Source organism: Nelumbo lutea, chromosome 8 (assembly GCF_056320005.1).
Source record: "Nelumbo lutea isolate HS-2025 chromosome 8, American lotus-T2T, whole genome shotgun sequence".
NCBI classification, from domain to species: Eukaryota; Viridiplantae; Streptophyta; class Magnoliopsida; order Proteales; family Nelumbonaceae; genus Nelumbo; species Nelumbo lutea.
In genome coordinates, this window is record NC_142691.1 from 7,451,325 (window position 1) to 7,466,085 (window position 14,761).

The window sequence follows — 14,761 nt, forward strand, 5'->3', positions numbered from 1 at the left end:
GATAGCTTGGTAGCTTTGCTAGCCTCCCTTGAGGGTGTCTTCCTAAACCTTGCTAAGGAAGACACCAGATTTTGGACTCTTTCTTGCTCTGGTACCTTTTCTTGTGCTTCATTCTTTGAAACCTTAACTCAGCCTCCTATTCTCTTGGGGTTGTCTTTTCTGGTTAAGGAAATTTGGAGTAGGCCTATTCCTCCTTGGGTTGGTTTTTTTTGTTGGGAAATTTTCCTGGAAAGAATCAACACTTTAGACTTACTTCAGAGAAAGAGACCCAACTATTGTCTACTTCCTAATAGATGTGCTCTTTGTAAAGCTGATGGGGAATCTGGCTACCACCTCATGGTCTCTTATAAGGTTGCTAAAACTGTTTGGGAGTGGGTTTTCTCCCGTTTTGGGCATTCTTGGTATCCTCCAGAGACTGTCCAAGGTTTGTTTTCTCCTTCTTTTTTCAGTTGGCCTAAGAAGCGAGGGAAGACTATGTGGAGGTGTATTAGGGCAGCGTAACTCACGCATTTTTTCTGACAAGAACATTGGAAGATTTGTTAGATCGAATCCTTTTAAGAGCTGTCCACTGGCTAAAATCTTTGGAGTTGTTTTCAGATTTTCCTATGGATGACTTGCTAAGAAACTGGAAAGAGATTGCTTCCACTGCTAGATGCAAGAGGACTCTTTGTCCGTTCTGGTCCCCTCCCCCCTCGGGCTTTATAAAGCTGAATTTTGATGGCAGCAGCGTAAGGAATCTAGGGCCCTCTAGGATTGAAGGAGTCTTTAGGAATGAGGAAGGGATTGCTACTGCTTTATTCTCTGGCCCTATTGGAGATGGTGACTCTCTTAGGGCTGAGATCCTTGCAGCGCTTGAAGGTATTTGAAGAGCAAAGAAATTAAATATTAGCCGCTTGATTTTGGAAGGTGATTCGAAGGTGGTGGTTAGTTGGTTGAAGACAGAGGACAGTGGTTTGTGGAACTTTAACAATGAAAAAAAACAGTTCTTATGGCTGGGTAGGGACAATGAGATTCAGTACAACTGGGTGAAAAGGAGTGCCAACTCATTTGCAGATGGGTTGGCCAAACAAGGAGTGAATAGGGAGGCTTTCTTTTGGGCTAGTTTTTAATATTTTTCTTTGCATTCCCTGTGTTTTTTGTTTTTGGGGAGCTAAGTTATTTCATCTCTCCCTTTGTATACTTATTCCCTCTCTTCTCTTAATTTAATGAAGATGATGTTACTGATAAAAAAAAAAAGAAGCTGATTAATTTGGAATTCTGACACTGTAGGTTCTTATGAAGCAAGCAGGACTAAAACTCCAAGACAATGTAAGTCCATCTTTCCTTGTTTCCTCCCTTGGCCTTTATTTCTATTAGTAATGCAGGATGGCTAAAGAGGATTGGTAGACATTTCCATCATAAGTTGGGATAATAGCTTCTCGTTGTTAGTCAATAGGTTTTTGCCAACTTTATGCTTTGTGAAATTTATTTTTCTAGTTTCAACATAGGAAATTCTTTCAAGTGATGGAATTATATAGTATTCATATCTCTTGATATGGTTTAGTAATTTAGTTCATTGTCTGCTAAGATGTTTACATGTCTTATCATGATTGTAGTGATATAAGTTGTATGCATGTTCGATTTTAATTTGGTTTTTTTTCTTTTCTTTTTTGTCTCTTTTGCAGGCCATCTTCTTAAATGTTGTTAGTGGGGTAAAGTTGACAGAGACAGCTGGGGATCTTGCAGTGGCAGTTGCAATTTGCAGCAGGTATGCATTATGTTATTTGGTGTGTTCTCATCTATCACTGTCAGGTGACTTAATTGTTATAACAGGTTCAATGTGGACATTTAGTTAATAATCTCAGATGAAGATGTTCTGTATGGTTCTAAGAAGTTGTAAATGTTGTTTTTCTCTTTATTATGTAGTTTTTTAAGTATTACCTATACGTCTTCATATTCCCTTATTCCAATGCTGACCTAATGCCTGTGGATATTCTCTTAAGCATAAGCAAATTGGTGCTTAGTACCTTTTTTTGTACAGTCCTTTTTTTTTATTCTTTTCCCATCCTTGCATAGGATGATGTAGTTCTTGCTATTTTAGTTAGTGGGTTAAGTTCTCTGTCAATGGATACTCATGTTTCCATGTTGCGTTCCTTCAGTTTCTTGGAGTTCCCCATTCCGAATAATATTGCATTCATTGGAGAGATTGGCCTTGGTGGTGAACTTCGCCTGGTATGCATACATTTACCATGCCATTTCTGTTAATATTGTTTTCTTGTTACAAGAGCAATGCACAGAGAAATTCTAGTAGCTTTTGAAGATAAATACTTGCTAAAGTAAGATGAAATTATTCTCCTTTTCAAGGGCCACAAATTTTAATTCTATCATAGTTAATAGTTTAATTTATAGAAAAAAAGAAACACAAGTGGAGATTATGTTACATTTCTTGAGAGGTTAAGGGCTTTGTTGATTTTGGAACATACTTTTGGTGCTGTGTCATAATGTAGTAGTGTTCTGGGGCTATGGAGTGCCTGATGCTGACACAAGCCATTAATCTCTAAGGGTCCAAATGGAGTTTCGTTTGCTAGTTTGTGATCATATAGGAGAGACATAAGGGCCTTCTGTGCAACCAGACTCCAGTTTTTAGAGAACTTAATGGCTGGCCAGTTTCTTAAATCCCTTTGCCCAAAGGAAATGAAAGAAAGACACCACATTTCAGACACATTGTACCAACTGATGGTGGCTCTGTTGGTAGGATCTCTGACTCATCAGAGTATAGACCTGGGATCAAATCCCACTGCCACCAGGGTTGGGGGAGGGGGATGGGCTACCACTGTTGTGTAGCCCATGAAGCGTTATCACCAAATACCAAAAAAAAAAAAAAGAGAAACATTGTGTGGAGCTAGTATCCTTTTTAACACCTTGTGTGTGGTAATGAGAACTAGAATCGCCCAGTATTAGCATACCTCGCTTGTCCCTCTTGTTGTAACTACAATTTTCAACCCGATTGCTGTACAGCCTACAATCATGCTTTCTATCCTTAGAATTGGATGGCATTCTCTATCTTTAGTATGTGGTAATATGCAACAGATGCACATATACACACAACAAGATGTATACACACATTGACATGCTAGATACACAAACCAAGTGACTCTTGATGTGGTGCAACTAACATAGTTTTCAAGGTGCTAAGGTGAGGCTAGGCAACAGGTTCCATGGCCTAGGTGACTTTTTTTTTTTTTTGAATAAAAAACATGAATCCTAGGGTAATGCCCCAAATTCCATAGCAACCAGCAGCCATCATTCACTTGTAATTATCTATAACCTGCATAAAAAAAGTATACAGTTTCATACTTAAACTTAGAGAATCAACATATTTATGAGAAAAAGAAGAAAAGAAATTCATAAAATATAGGGGTGAGCCCTTATTTTTGTTCAAGACAGCATGCATCATGCAGATTGAATCCAAACAAATTAGAAAATAATAAAAAGAAATTATATGTAAATCTACAAAATGAATAATTTAGTTTAATAATTGTTTTACTATTTCATAGCATCATGCACAAAATAGCTAGGTGCTTAAGTGAGGGAACCCTCCATGAGTGCCTTGTTGCCTAGGCGTTGCATTGATAACTATGGCCACTAACCTTTCCACATCAGTCAGAACAGGAAACAGCTTACATGGGCTACCATCAAGAACAGGAACATGTATATATTCACCTATAGGATTCGCCATCAAGTATCAAAACTTCTATTGCATCTTCAATGGCCGTTGCCTTTTCTATTAGATTCTTAAGAACGTGACTTTTTTAGTATTCTCACTTGTACTTACGGTCTCTATTCTCTTCACTCTTCTGAACCCTTAAAGGTGCCCAGAATAGAGAAGAGGGTGCATGCTGCAGCAAAATTGGGATACAAGAAATGTGTTGTCCCAAAATCAGCGGAGAAGCCTCTTGCTGCCCTTGAGTTGGATGGGATGTCAATTTTGGGCTGTAGGAATATGAAAGAGGTAATCAACACTGTATTTAAGGCCTAAGGAAATTAGTTGTAAACAAATTTGTTCTCTTCTACAAGATACAGTTTGAAGTCAAATTATATGGCATGCTTGTTGAATTGATTCTATATTCTGGATGGAATCTCTTGTCACCCACTTTTCTATCAGAAAACAAGAGTTTTACAACTTTTAGATACCTCGCCCAACAGACATTGTAGGACCCATGAAATAGACACTTCAAAATTAGCTAGGTATCCCACCTTGTCTGTAGAGAGAAGTATCAAATAGTTGCATAAATTTGCTGTTTACTGCCTCGCATCTACAACTATTTTATGAAGATCAAAGATACCATCATCTTACTTTGTAGGTGCATCTGTCAAACAAAAAATCTTGATCTATAGATTGATAAATATGGAAGCAAGGTTTTAAAAACCGGACTAGACACAGAGCCGTTCTGAGGACCGGTCCTGGGTTGAAAGGTCGGATCATCCGGTTTGAATGGACAGTTACTACTAGATAGACAATCGTTCGATGCGAGTATACTACTGGGGCCAAAGAGTCGTGAAACTAGAGACCATCCTCAACTACTAGCTAGAAGATGAGCAATTTCATTATCATGTCTCCGTACCCAAACGATCTTCTCAATAAAGCTTTGTTCCAAACAATGTCCTGAATCTACCCAAACATCTGAAGGGATTTCCATGGTGTCTGCTAGATATCGCAAACAGGAAGTACGTACAATTGGTCAGAATACAAATATTCTTCAAGTTGGTATGCTTTGCCAAATGCCAATTTAATTCGTATGCTTTGCCAAATGGCAACTTAATTCGTTGAAGAGCTGCATGCGATTCCTAAAATAAAGCCGACCGTCAGATACCAAAACTTTAATTGTGTTGCCAAAAAGAACCCCTGCTCATCATATATAACAGGCTCCATATGTGCATGGCCCTGATTGACAGGATGTCACGACTCAATTGAGAATGTGTAATTTATCATTCATTTTTTGGCCCGGGGGTATGGGCAGGGGGGAGGAGGTAGGAAAATGTTGAATTACATTTCTATTGTGTTCGAGGGGAAGGAAAACATTCGGCAGATTTTCTAGTAAATTTGGGACATAAACAAAGACAAGAACCTAGAGCAAGACAAATTAAGTCTTGAACTTCTGATCTCTTCTGATATTTGGAGCAGGACTACACCCGGATAACTGCTTTTACAGTGTGAACAAGTGTAGAGAAAATACATCATTGACGCAGTCAAGGTTCAAAAGTATTGGTATTGAAAAAGGTATTGGCAAAACAGTTTTAGCCTTTAGGATGAATATGGGGATATGTTCAGGTGAAACACATGAATATGGAGTGATTAGCAAAACTCGCATAGATCCCAATGACACTAATATCTAAAACTCATACGACTATATCTGAGCTATGTATACATAAATACATAATTCAATAGTTTATATAAAGTAATTTAAAAAAATAAAAGAGAATTTTCACTAAACATTGCTTATAGACTTTTTAAGTAATCAAATTCACAAAGCCAAAAGTAGCAATGTGAAAGCCCAATATGCTAGATAATCGCAATACAAATTCAATCTGGAACCTGGTCGTATCCAATCCATAGGCCATAGGCCCTGCTGTCGTCAGGCGAATCAAATCCCTGTGATTGTTGTCCTTAAGGTCTACATTCTACGTCAGGCGTAAACATTCCTCTATTTGAGAAAATAGTTCTCAGGAATTTGGAACCAAAATTTGAATGATCCATTGAATGGTTGTATGAAATCAGAATTCCATTCCCATTTCTGGTAGAAGGACATTCTTTTATTTGAGGAAATGACCATTCCTTCCCCTCCCTTGGGAATGAGAATCCATTTCAACTGATTTTAATTGTGATTCTAATTCTCGTCTGAATCAAACAAGCAGAAGAAATAAACCATTCTTATTCTGATTCTGATTTTGACTGTAAACCAAACGGAGCCTAATATTATTAGTGGACGGTTTTGATCCCCAAGAGTGATACAAGGATATTACTACTAAATTGAGTGTTGTTTTTATTATGAAAAAGTTGTAACCAATTTTATTAAGGCCCTGTTTGATGATTAAGTAATTGTTAAAAAAAATACTTGTTGCACAAACGCTTTTTAGAAATACTTATTTTAACAACTTAAGACCATTTGATGACCAATTTACCAAATCACTTATTATGTTTTTAAACGCTTGTTGGGATAGGAATATTTGATAACTACCACAAATGACAATTTGATCCTTCACTTCACTCATACATATATACAAGTCCAAAGGAAGGTACTAGTGCCGCTATGGGCATGAACCCATGGAAGGAATGGTGAGATTACTATGGGCACCACTTTTCCCAAGAGTTGCATACATAGAAAAAATTTGCAATACAAAAAAGGAACGTGGAATAATTACTTAGAGTTTGGAAGTGGGATGGTCAAGAATGACAATCCCTCACCATAATACAGATACAGCATGACCACCACCAATAATACGACTCGAGACCTTCATTCAAGTTGGATAATAAATAAGCAATCTTTAGATGGAAGAATGCATGTATACAAAGTACAACTGCCTTCAGCGTACACAGCAAAATTAATCAAAACTGACCCAATAACCAGTCGAGAATTGTATATGTATGGGTGGGGTGGGAATAAATAGAAACTCTCAATTACCTAATGCCTACTCAGAAAAACCAAAAGGCTAACCAACCGGAAAGGTCCTTACTTCTTCTGGGTATCACTGTCATTATGGCTGTTCTCTCCGTCCAACAATTGTGTAGGTGGTTCCGGTTCTTGTTTTTTGCTTATGAGTTCTTTTGGGCGAATGAAGCTAGGCTGGTTGGTTGAAGAGAGAAGCCTTGCCCACATTCTGTCAGTAATCACGACTTTGTTCTGTCTTTCAGTCACACGCTGCATATCAACCAGACAAGGATCATCAGTCACGGTAAACAATAAATACTCGTCGCAAGGAGGGAAAAGATACAAAAATTTAGCAAGAGATTAATTATTTAGTTCATATATATTTATATTTATAATCGATAAAGGTACAAATGTACAATTTAATAATTAACCGGAGTCATGAGAATATTGTCCAGAATACCGTTTATTATATAGGTAGTTTTACCAGTTCTACCTAGACCACCGAGCACAAGCAGGTGGCTTTCTTTCTGTATACACTTTAGGAACAGGAAAACAGACATGAAGGGCTAAGATGGAAGAGGCTGTGGTCTTTTCAAGAGCAAGAGTGTACTAATTCATAGACTAATTAATTACTGAAGCTCATGGAGAAAGAAAGCTGAAAGCATAATTGGATTCAAGGAAGATTCTCTATTCTCTCAAGAAAGGAAACAAGACCAAGACCAGGAACTTCTTGGATGTCTCCTTATCCAAATGGTATCCACTTGGAAAAGAGAAAAAGTAAAGTTAAAACAGCCGTAGGTTATACATAAGCAAATTAATGAGCATCAATAATTAAAAATAGACCTCTACTCGGAAGGATAGGCTCATTATAAACATTATCATAGGTCCATGAATCTGATGGATCAACCAAGAGAATTTGGTTGATAAATACGAGAATTTGGATAAAAGAGACAGGGAGGGGAAAAACTCTAAGCTCTTCGCCATTAATTCATTTTCCGCCTGATTCCTATGATAAATATCAATTGTATCCACAGCATCATTCTTTATTGATACCAAGAGGTTTTCAAATTTCCAAGATGTCATCCAACATAAGGGTATCAATGGACTGGTTTTGGGTTGAACCCCATCCAAATCAAAATCAATTTGAACAGATTGGATGGACCAATAAGACGTTGAATTGGACCAGTCCAGACCAAATGGTCCAAAATATTTATTGGATTGGACCTGGTCCATCCGTATAATGGATTATAGTGGATTAGGTTGGATTGAACCACTATCTGGTCCATTGATAGAAGATAAAATTCAGGTGTCAATGGACGGGGGTTTGAGTTAGAACCAATCTGAACAGATAAGACGGTCCAGACATTGAATTGGACTGGTCCAAAATGGTCCAGAGTATTCATCGGATTGGATTGGACCTGGTCCATCTGTAATGGACTCATATTTGACTAAATCAGATTGGACAAAATCCAGTCCAATTGCCACCCCTATTTCAACAGCCTAGTGGAATGACAATGGAGTTTACCACTGAAACAGCTGAAATAAGAACTTCAATTCAAGTCATGCGGCTACTCACATTGAATGGGATGTAAGTGTGTCTTCCATTTACAAGCCCTACTGTGAAGCCTGTATACCCTGCCATTGCACCATGGACTGCACTTTGGGCGAGAAGTGTACAGTACACATTGTCAGATGCATTACTTGGAATAGCACGGATCATATAAGTAGGATCTGCCAGACAAGAGGAGCACACTTGGTTAGTCAGACCAAAATCCTTATTTTTGTGGTGGTGATGTTTTTTGTAAGGGGAAGGGAGATATGAGAAAATAAAATCTGTCACTAACCAATATATTTGAGATTGATGCTCATTTTGTTTCTACTTGAGAAATGATCCTACAACAGCAAATATCAAGAATCAGACCAGTGGATTATTTACCAGATGCCTCAGGTCATAGAAATACATAATTAAGCAAAGATCTTATGTCCAGGACCTTATTTGAAGGCTTCTGCTCTCTGCTCAATGAAGATACACAACACCCCACTCAGTTTGTGGTGCTAATAGGGCTAATCCCCCCCCCCCCCCAAAACAAAAGAAAGGATATTTGGAGTGCAAACAAAAACGAATCCTAGATGACAAAATTAAGCAAAACCCATTTTGCTTCACCTACTGAAGCATCCCAAGTTTTTTTTTTAAATTATATTTGAAAGAAACCATGCAGGAAGTACACAAAATCCATACCTTAAAAACATGTGCATGCACTCAGATTTGCTGGGCTATGCAAAATAATTTGGATTCAGAATTGATACCTTGATCCTCTGAGATATCCACAGCCCAACATCTGGGAGTAGCTTGTTTCCTGAAGCATCCTTCTGATCCATGTTACGCATGCTTTGAGAAAGCAGCTCCAGGCCAGCACCTTCAGCTATTACAATAACCATGTGACCATTTTCCTTGAGTCGTTTCTCCAAGTATTCAAAAAGTCCACCGGGTCCTTCAAGATAAAAGGGTGATTCTGGTATCAAGCAGCAGTCCACATCTCGGCTAGCAAGAGTTGCATACATTGCAATGAACCCTGTATGAGAAAATTCTCTTAGATTGTGGGGGAAATTTTGGGTAAAACTAGCATATGGAACAATATATTAGAACCCCATAATGCAAGAAACTAATTTCATAGAGCAACATTTCACTTGGGATCAGACTACTTTTGAGGAACAGGGTTTCCCTACTGTCAACCTGTGCTGAGAATTGCTAGTCCCAAGCCTTGATGGGAGGGTATGTCAGGTTGATGGTGTAAAATTGGCCACATACAACTCAACTCAACCTAGCTCATGTATTTTAATGAATTCTGATATGATGTTCCCTCCCTCATAAGAAAAAGATGCACAACTACATAGAAAAGAAAAGGGAAGTAGAGAATATATATATCCTCCGCTCCGCTCCACCAGCTGAGCTATTCCAACCATCCCCTATACATCATCCTACTAAAGGACCTAGATCTATGTCAATTAAAGGGACTAAGAAAGCATTTTGTTTTAATCTTACTGGAATGTCTTGGATCTTCAAAAAGAACCCATTTGAGTTGTCTCCCCTCCTCTTTCAATCGACACACTCGACGCAGATAGCTGCGGTGGCCTGGCTTCTGCCTCTTTCAGGTGGTGACAGCCCCTACCCTCCCCTACCATGCTTCCCCAAAAACCTATTTAACATAAACTATACTGCAGTTCCTCTGGAATTCTAAAGTTCTCTTCACAAGGAGAAGTTCCTACATGAGACCCTCAAGACCTTGAGGCCAGATAAAGAAAAGCCCAAGACTAAAATCTCAGATATAGAGAAGAAACTTACCACTGTAGCGACCCATTAACTTCACAAGGCCTATACCATTCTCAACACTCTCAGCTTCAACATGAGCTGCATTAATGGCACGTTGTGCTTCTTCAACAGCAGTGTCAAAACCAAATGATCTGTCAATAACCTAAATGCACAGGAAACAATAATGGAATATGTAAAAGGTCCAAGGTGGAGCAAAATGCAGGTCAATTAAGCAACATATGCATTAATTTGAAAAGTACCGGAATGTCATTATCAATGGTCTTCGGGATTCCAGCAACTGAAACTTTCAGACCACGCCTTTTAACTTCCTGTATGAGGAATAACTAAAAATGTCAGCAAGAATAGCAGAATAGAGAAGAAAACTGTTGTGCTTTATTTGATTTTCAGCTTATGGAAATATTATAATTTCCAAGATATAAAGAAAACCATCCTATAGATTTGTGTGTAGAATCCCCCAAACTAATAATAGACGATAATTTTCAAATTGTTAAAAGAACTCACCTCATAGATCACAGAAGCCCCTTTCTGTGTCCCATCTCCCCCAATTATGTACACCTGAAATACGGCAAAGCATATGAAAACCAAGAAATAGTCAAGGATGCTGAGGATTGTGACCATAGTTATCATACATATGAAATAAGACAATCTTATTCTTCGTATACCTGATTAATACCCCGGTCCTGAATGCTGTCAACTATCTTAGAGGTATCATGTCCTCCTCGTGATGTACCAAGAATAGTACCGCCACGCTTGTGAATGTCATTTACAACCTTGGGTGTTAAAGAAATGGTATTTCGAGCATAGAAACCCTTGTATCCTCCCTACAATTGCCACCATCCTCATTAGTAGAAGAAACCATTAAAAATGCAAAAGATGCTTTCCAGTTGGAACCTACAAAGTCCCTGCATCAATCCTTAGCAAATAGTGCATGTGTAACCATCCTTTATTTGTGAACCAAGTCATGTTTTACAAGATAATGAAATTATGAAAATTAAACTCAGGGAGCTTGCAAATGATGGGTAAGAGACCAATTTTGAAAGCAACACAAGGACCTAATATTAGTTCGAAGGTCAAACAATCACCATTAACCAACAAAGCAAGTTTAATGACATAGCTACTGAACTGAAACAAAATCTTGAATATGTGAACTCTAATGACATGGCTACTCACCTCTATCCCAAGGATCCTGTTAACGCCATACATGTAATTAAGGCCACACACTATTTCCCTAATAACCGTGTTAAGCCCAGGGCATAGACCACCACACGTTACAATACATGCATGCACTTCATCAGACTCAAAATAAACCTGAGCAAGATAAAAGGAAGTCTTGTTAACATATGCTCCCTGCTTTTTTTTTTTTTTTGTGGAATGAAGAATACTACAGAAAAATATACCTTTTGACGTGGTCCAGCGCGTCTAAAATGGATCCCTCTTGGAGTAGTTTTGTGAACCACAATCTACAAAACCAACAGATCATACAGTAAGCCACGGTCACGGCTGTTAAAGCATTTGAAAAATGGTCTCACCTACTATCTCTAATTTGTCAAAAACAAACCTTTTGAGGCACCTTGTGCCCTTGAACAAGGTTCATAGTAAGTCAGACCATAAACCTATAATCCAGAAGATTCGTTCTCCGATAAATAACAAGTAAATAGGATGAGCTAAGGGAAATGGATCAGACATTAAAACAACAACTACCTTTTGGGGAACAGTATCGTCCATGTCCACGAAATACTGCCTGGCAAAAAAGAATTGTTTTGATCAATCATCAATTTTAACCAAGATCATTCAGAAGAATATGTTAAAATTGCTGAATGAATAGCAATAGAAATTAGCTTGAAATGACACTTACTTAACAACTGAATATGCAGGATTATCTTGCAATGGATTGGGATAGGTCTGCGAGGGGGAAAAGGCAAATGTTAGTATTTAGTACGCAGGTCCAATATCCCAACATCAAATTTCCCGAAAATTTGCTAAATTATATAATAAGCCGCAGAATGTCCTTTATATCATTAACGATAACTATTGTAATAGTAATAATGACGGTAAGATGGCTGTGTGTATGAATGTAAGAAATTAGCACAACTGAAATCAAAGATTTCGAATATTTGATCTAGAATCAGTAAACCATTTCCTAAAGATCAGAAATTTCTAGACAAGAAATCAATAAATAATAAAATGAAAAGAAACAAAACCATGAAATCATATCAAAAGAACTTCTCTGGACAAAAGGGAAAGCATATGAAAACCATTTGGTCTCAAATCCAGAACTTTATACAAAACCTTACATTATGAAACTGAAAGACTCATTCCAAAAACTCGGGAAAACAACATGTTGATAACCTCAGTATATAGAAGTGTGTCGGCTTCAAATAAGATCAACTAAGCAATCACAACTTTTAGCGAGATAGAGATAAGAGAAGGAGATAGAAATCATACAGGGAGATCCGGAATATAATCAGTCAAGTGAGGAACATCTTCGAGTACGTATCCAAATTCACCAGTTACAATCTTGGGTTGAGACATGGTGGGCAATTCACTACAGCTTCTTGACGATTTGATCTGTGAGTTGGAACTGATCGAAGAAGAAGAAGAAGAAGAAGAAGAAGAAGAAGAAGAAGAAGAATTGAAGAAATGGTTTCTTGTATTAGGAGGAGGAGTGGAATTAGAAGGATCGAAGCAGCGGAACTTGGGGGCAGAGATTGAAGAAGAACTAGAAATCGTTTCCATAGAAGCAGAATCGGGAAAAGCACGGGGAAGTTTTGATGGACCAATGAGAGATGGAGGGAACTGAAGAAAGGAAAGCCATTTTTATACCAGGGAAGGAACAATAAGGCGTCGATGATGTTGACCGGAGGAGAAGTAAAAACGCAGAGGAGTCGTTTATGAGGTTTAGGTTTGCTGAGCTCCCATAAAACAATTGGCGGGTGACGAACGCCGACGACGACTTTCTTTCGCTTTCGTTCCCTGTTTTTCTTTAACGATTATTCAACGATCTCCGTCACACGTAAAGAATCTGAGAAGCAAGCGAGAAATGAGAATGAAGAAAGAAAGAATCGCTACAGGAGCAAAAATTAATAAAAGGGGGGGGAGGATTTGGGCATTTCCCATATCCTGACACCATCTGTTTGAAAGACAGAAATACCCTACTAAAAGTTATGAAATGACGTAAAACCCCTTAGTACGAGCATTGCCGTTTCACTGTTGCGCCCGGTTATTAGGTGCCCTGATCAGTGACAGTGATAACCATTCAGGCATCCGCCACTAGAAATTTAGAAAAGTTTCTTAAAGGGTACCTGGTTGGAAATTTCCAGACAGGAGCATAGTACTAAAAAATCGGGATACAACTGCGTTTAATTACCAAAATACCATTGAGTTTTAGGGAAGGGAACGGATTATACTACGGCAACGTTAGCGGGTCCCCCCCTCGAGAATCGGATTCTGCTTCCCAACGTATAAACCGGTGGGACGATAACAAAACCACTGTCTAAAACCGTAGTGAGCGACATCTAACCTGGTGGACAGAGTTGGTCAAACATGGTTTAATTATTGTTTCGGAAGGTCGGGAAAAATGGTGTAGACACAAGCGCACCCAATTTTTTTAGATGCGGTACACGTGGACACTGTGGACGTATGCTTGTTGCCACGTGGACAGATATTGTGCATAAAATAGCCAAATAAACAACCAATAGACGTGGTGGTCGTGAATCCCAGCTATTTGGGGGATGAAATTTAGGGTTCCAGAATTTCAGTATTAGTTCCATCGATTCGTCTACGGGCTGGGGCTGGGCTCCACATGCCAACTTCGACCAACGCGCCGGTCGGTCACATGTTCAGGACTCGCAAGTACCTTTGCATTGCAAAGTATTGGTCTATTACAAGGGGCTAACCAAAACCAGAAAACGATGAACGCCTTGGTGGGGTTGCGACTTGCGCGTCTGTAGTCCCAGTCTGTACATTCTCGGAATCTTCCTCCAACACAACCCAGTTGGATGGGGCTGGGTTGGGTGTACCCAATTACCCACCCTTTTTGCTGTGAATCCAATTCCAGAATCCAGAGTCCAGACACAATAGTTGGCTGGGAACGTGGAAAGATCCAGATCTGATGGTTGTGAGTTAAGGTCCTGACATGTTGGTTGGGGCTCGGGAGCTATGATTATTTTTACCTTGAAATTAGAAATGTTGGTTGGGAGGAGTTGAGTTGAGTGAGAGTAGATTAACCTGAGAACCGGAAAGGATGAATAGTGATTGAATTGAACAGGGGATGGGTTGAGGGCAGTTTCGGTAATTTAGAAGAAAAGAGGGGGCAGGGATGGCTGGCTGAACCTGGATCTGAGGACTGAGGATGGGCGATGTCTAGTCTAGAATAGAAAGGACAAGAAACGAGAGTTGTGAAACACAAGGTTCATGGGAGTCTAGTCAGTCGTCCAGATGGCGAGATGGACCGCCTTGATCTTCTAGAAAGAAGAAAAAAACTATAAAAAAAAGGGAGAAAAGGGCGTCTAACTCAAAGTATCTAGAGATTCTGGTCCAGGTGGCCCAGGCCTGACGGATTTTTTTTTTTTTTGTGAAGACTAACACCAACAGCGAAATAACCGTGCAGATTTGCGATATGTGAAAAGTGTAATGTACTGGTTTGGCCCGAGAAAAGCGCGACCAATACTCTTTGCCCGCCGATTCTTGAAACAGGACACGCAACCCAACTGTAAAAACACGCGTCACTTTGTAGTTAGGTGGCATTGATGAGGATATCTTGGTAATTTGATAACACAACCATGCCAGGGTGGTGCAGCAA

General features: G+C 39.0%; 2 protein-coding genes across 3 annotated transcripts in view; one reads left to right on the plus strand and one right to left on the minus strand.

Annotated features, from left to right (window-relative positions):
* The window catches only part of LOC148842470 (DNA repair protein RadA-like protein), a 70,470-nt gene extending 66,366 nt beyond the window's left edge, over positions 1 to 4,104 (plus strand). Inside the window, exons 12-15 of one of the 2 annotated variants that reach the window (XM_088958583.1) lie at positions 1,270 to 1,308; positions 1,665 to 1,747; positions 2,139 to 2,211; positions 3,643 to 4,104. In XM_088958583.1, the coding sequence (XP_088814709.1) occupies positions 1,270 to 1,308; positions 1,665 to 1,747; positions 2,139 to 2,211; positions 3,643 to 3,708 (261 nt within the window). In that variant the 3' untranslated portion in view covers positions 3,709 to 4,104. The remainder of the gene's footprint in view (positions 1 to 1,269; positions 1,309 to 1,664; positions 1,748 to 2,138; positions 2,212 to 3,642) is intronic. The other variant, XM_088958582.1, reaches the window with a different exon arrangement.
* Positions 4,105 to 6,503: 2,399 nt separating this feature from the next.
* LOC148842472 (ATP-dependent 6-phosphofructokinase 3-like) lies at positions 6,504 to 13,671 on the minus strand. Its single transcript, XM_088958584.1, has 13 exons — positions 12,406 to 13,671; positions 11,816 to 11,862; positions 11,662 to 11,701; positions 11,358 to 11,420; positions 11,131 to 11,268; positions 10,623 to 10,781; positions 10,462 to 10,515; positions 10,200 to 10,268; positions 9,973 to 10,102; positions 8,937 to 9,202; positions 8,474 to 8,522; positions 8,206 to 8,360; positions 6,504 to 6,899 (listed from the first exon to the last, which is right to left on the minus strand). The coding sequence occupies exons 1-13, from the start codon at positions 12,694 to 12,696 to the stop codon at positions 6,711 to 6,713; spliced, it is 1,650 nt and encodes a 549-aa protein (XP_088814710.1). The 5' UTR covers positions 12,697 to 13,671; the 3' UTR covers positions 6,504 to 6,710.
* Between the last annotated feature and the right edge of the window lie 1,090 nt (positions 13,672 to 14,761).

What these genes read in the sequence shown, in the direction of transcription:
- LOC148842472 (XM_088958584.1), bottom strand. Translation starts at nt 12,696, where the DNA reads ATGGAAACGATTTCTAGTTCTTCTTCAATCTCTGCCCCCAAGTTCCGC. An exon ending in ATTATATTCCGGATCTCCCT is followed by an intron (nt 11,863 to 12,405) that starts GTATGATTTCTA and finishes TCCCCCTCGCAG; the next exon opens with ACCTATCCCAATCCATTGCA. An exon ending in ACAGGATCCTTGGGATAGAG is followed by an intron (nt 10,782 to 11,130) that starts GTGAGTAGCCAT and finishes TGGCAATTGTAG; the next exon opens with GGAGGATACAAGGGTTTCTA.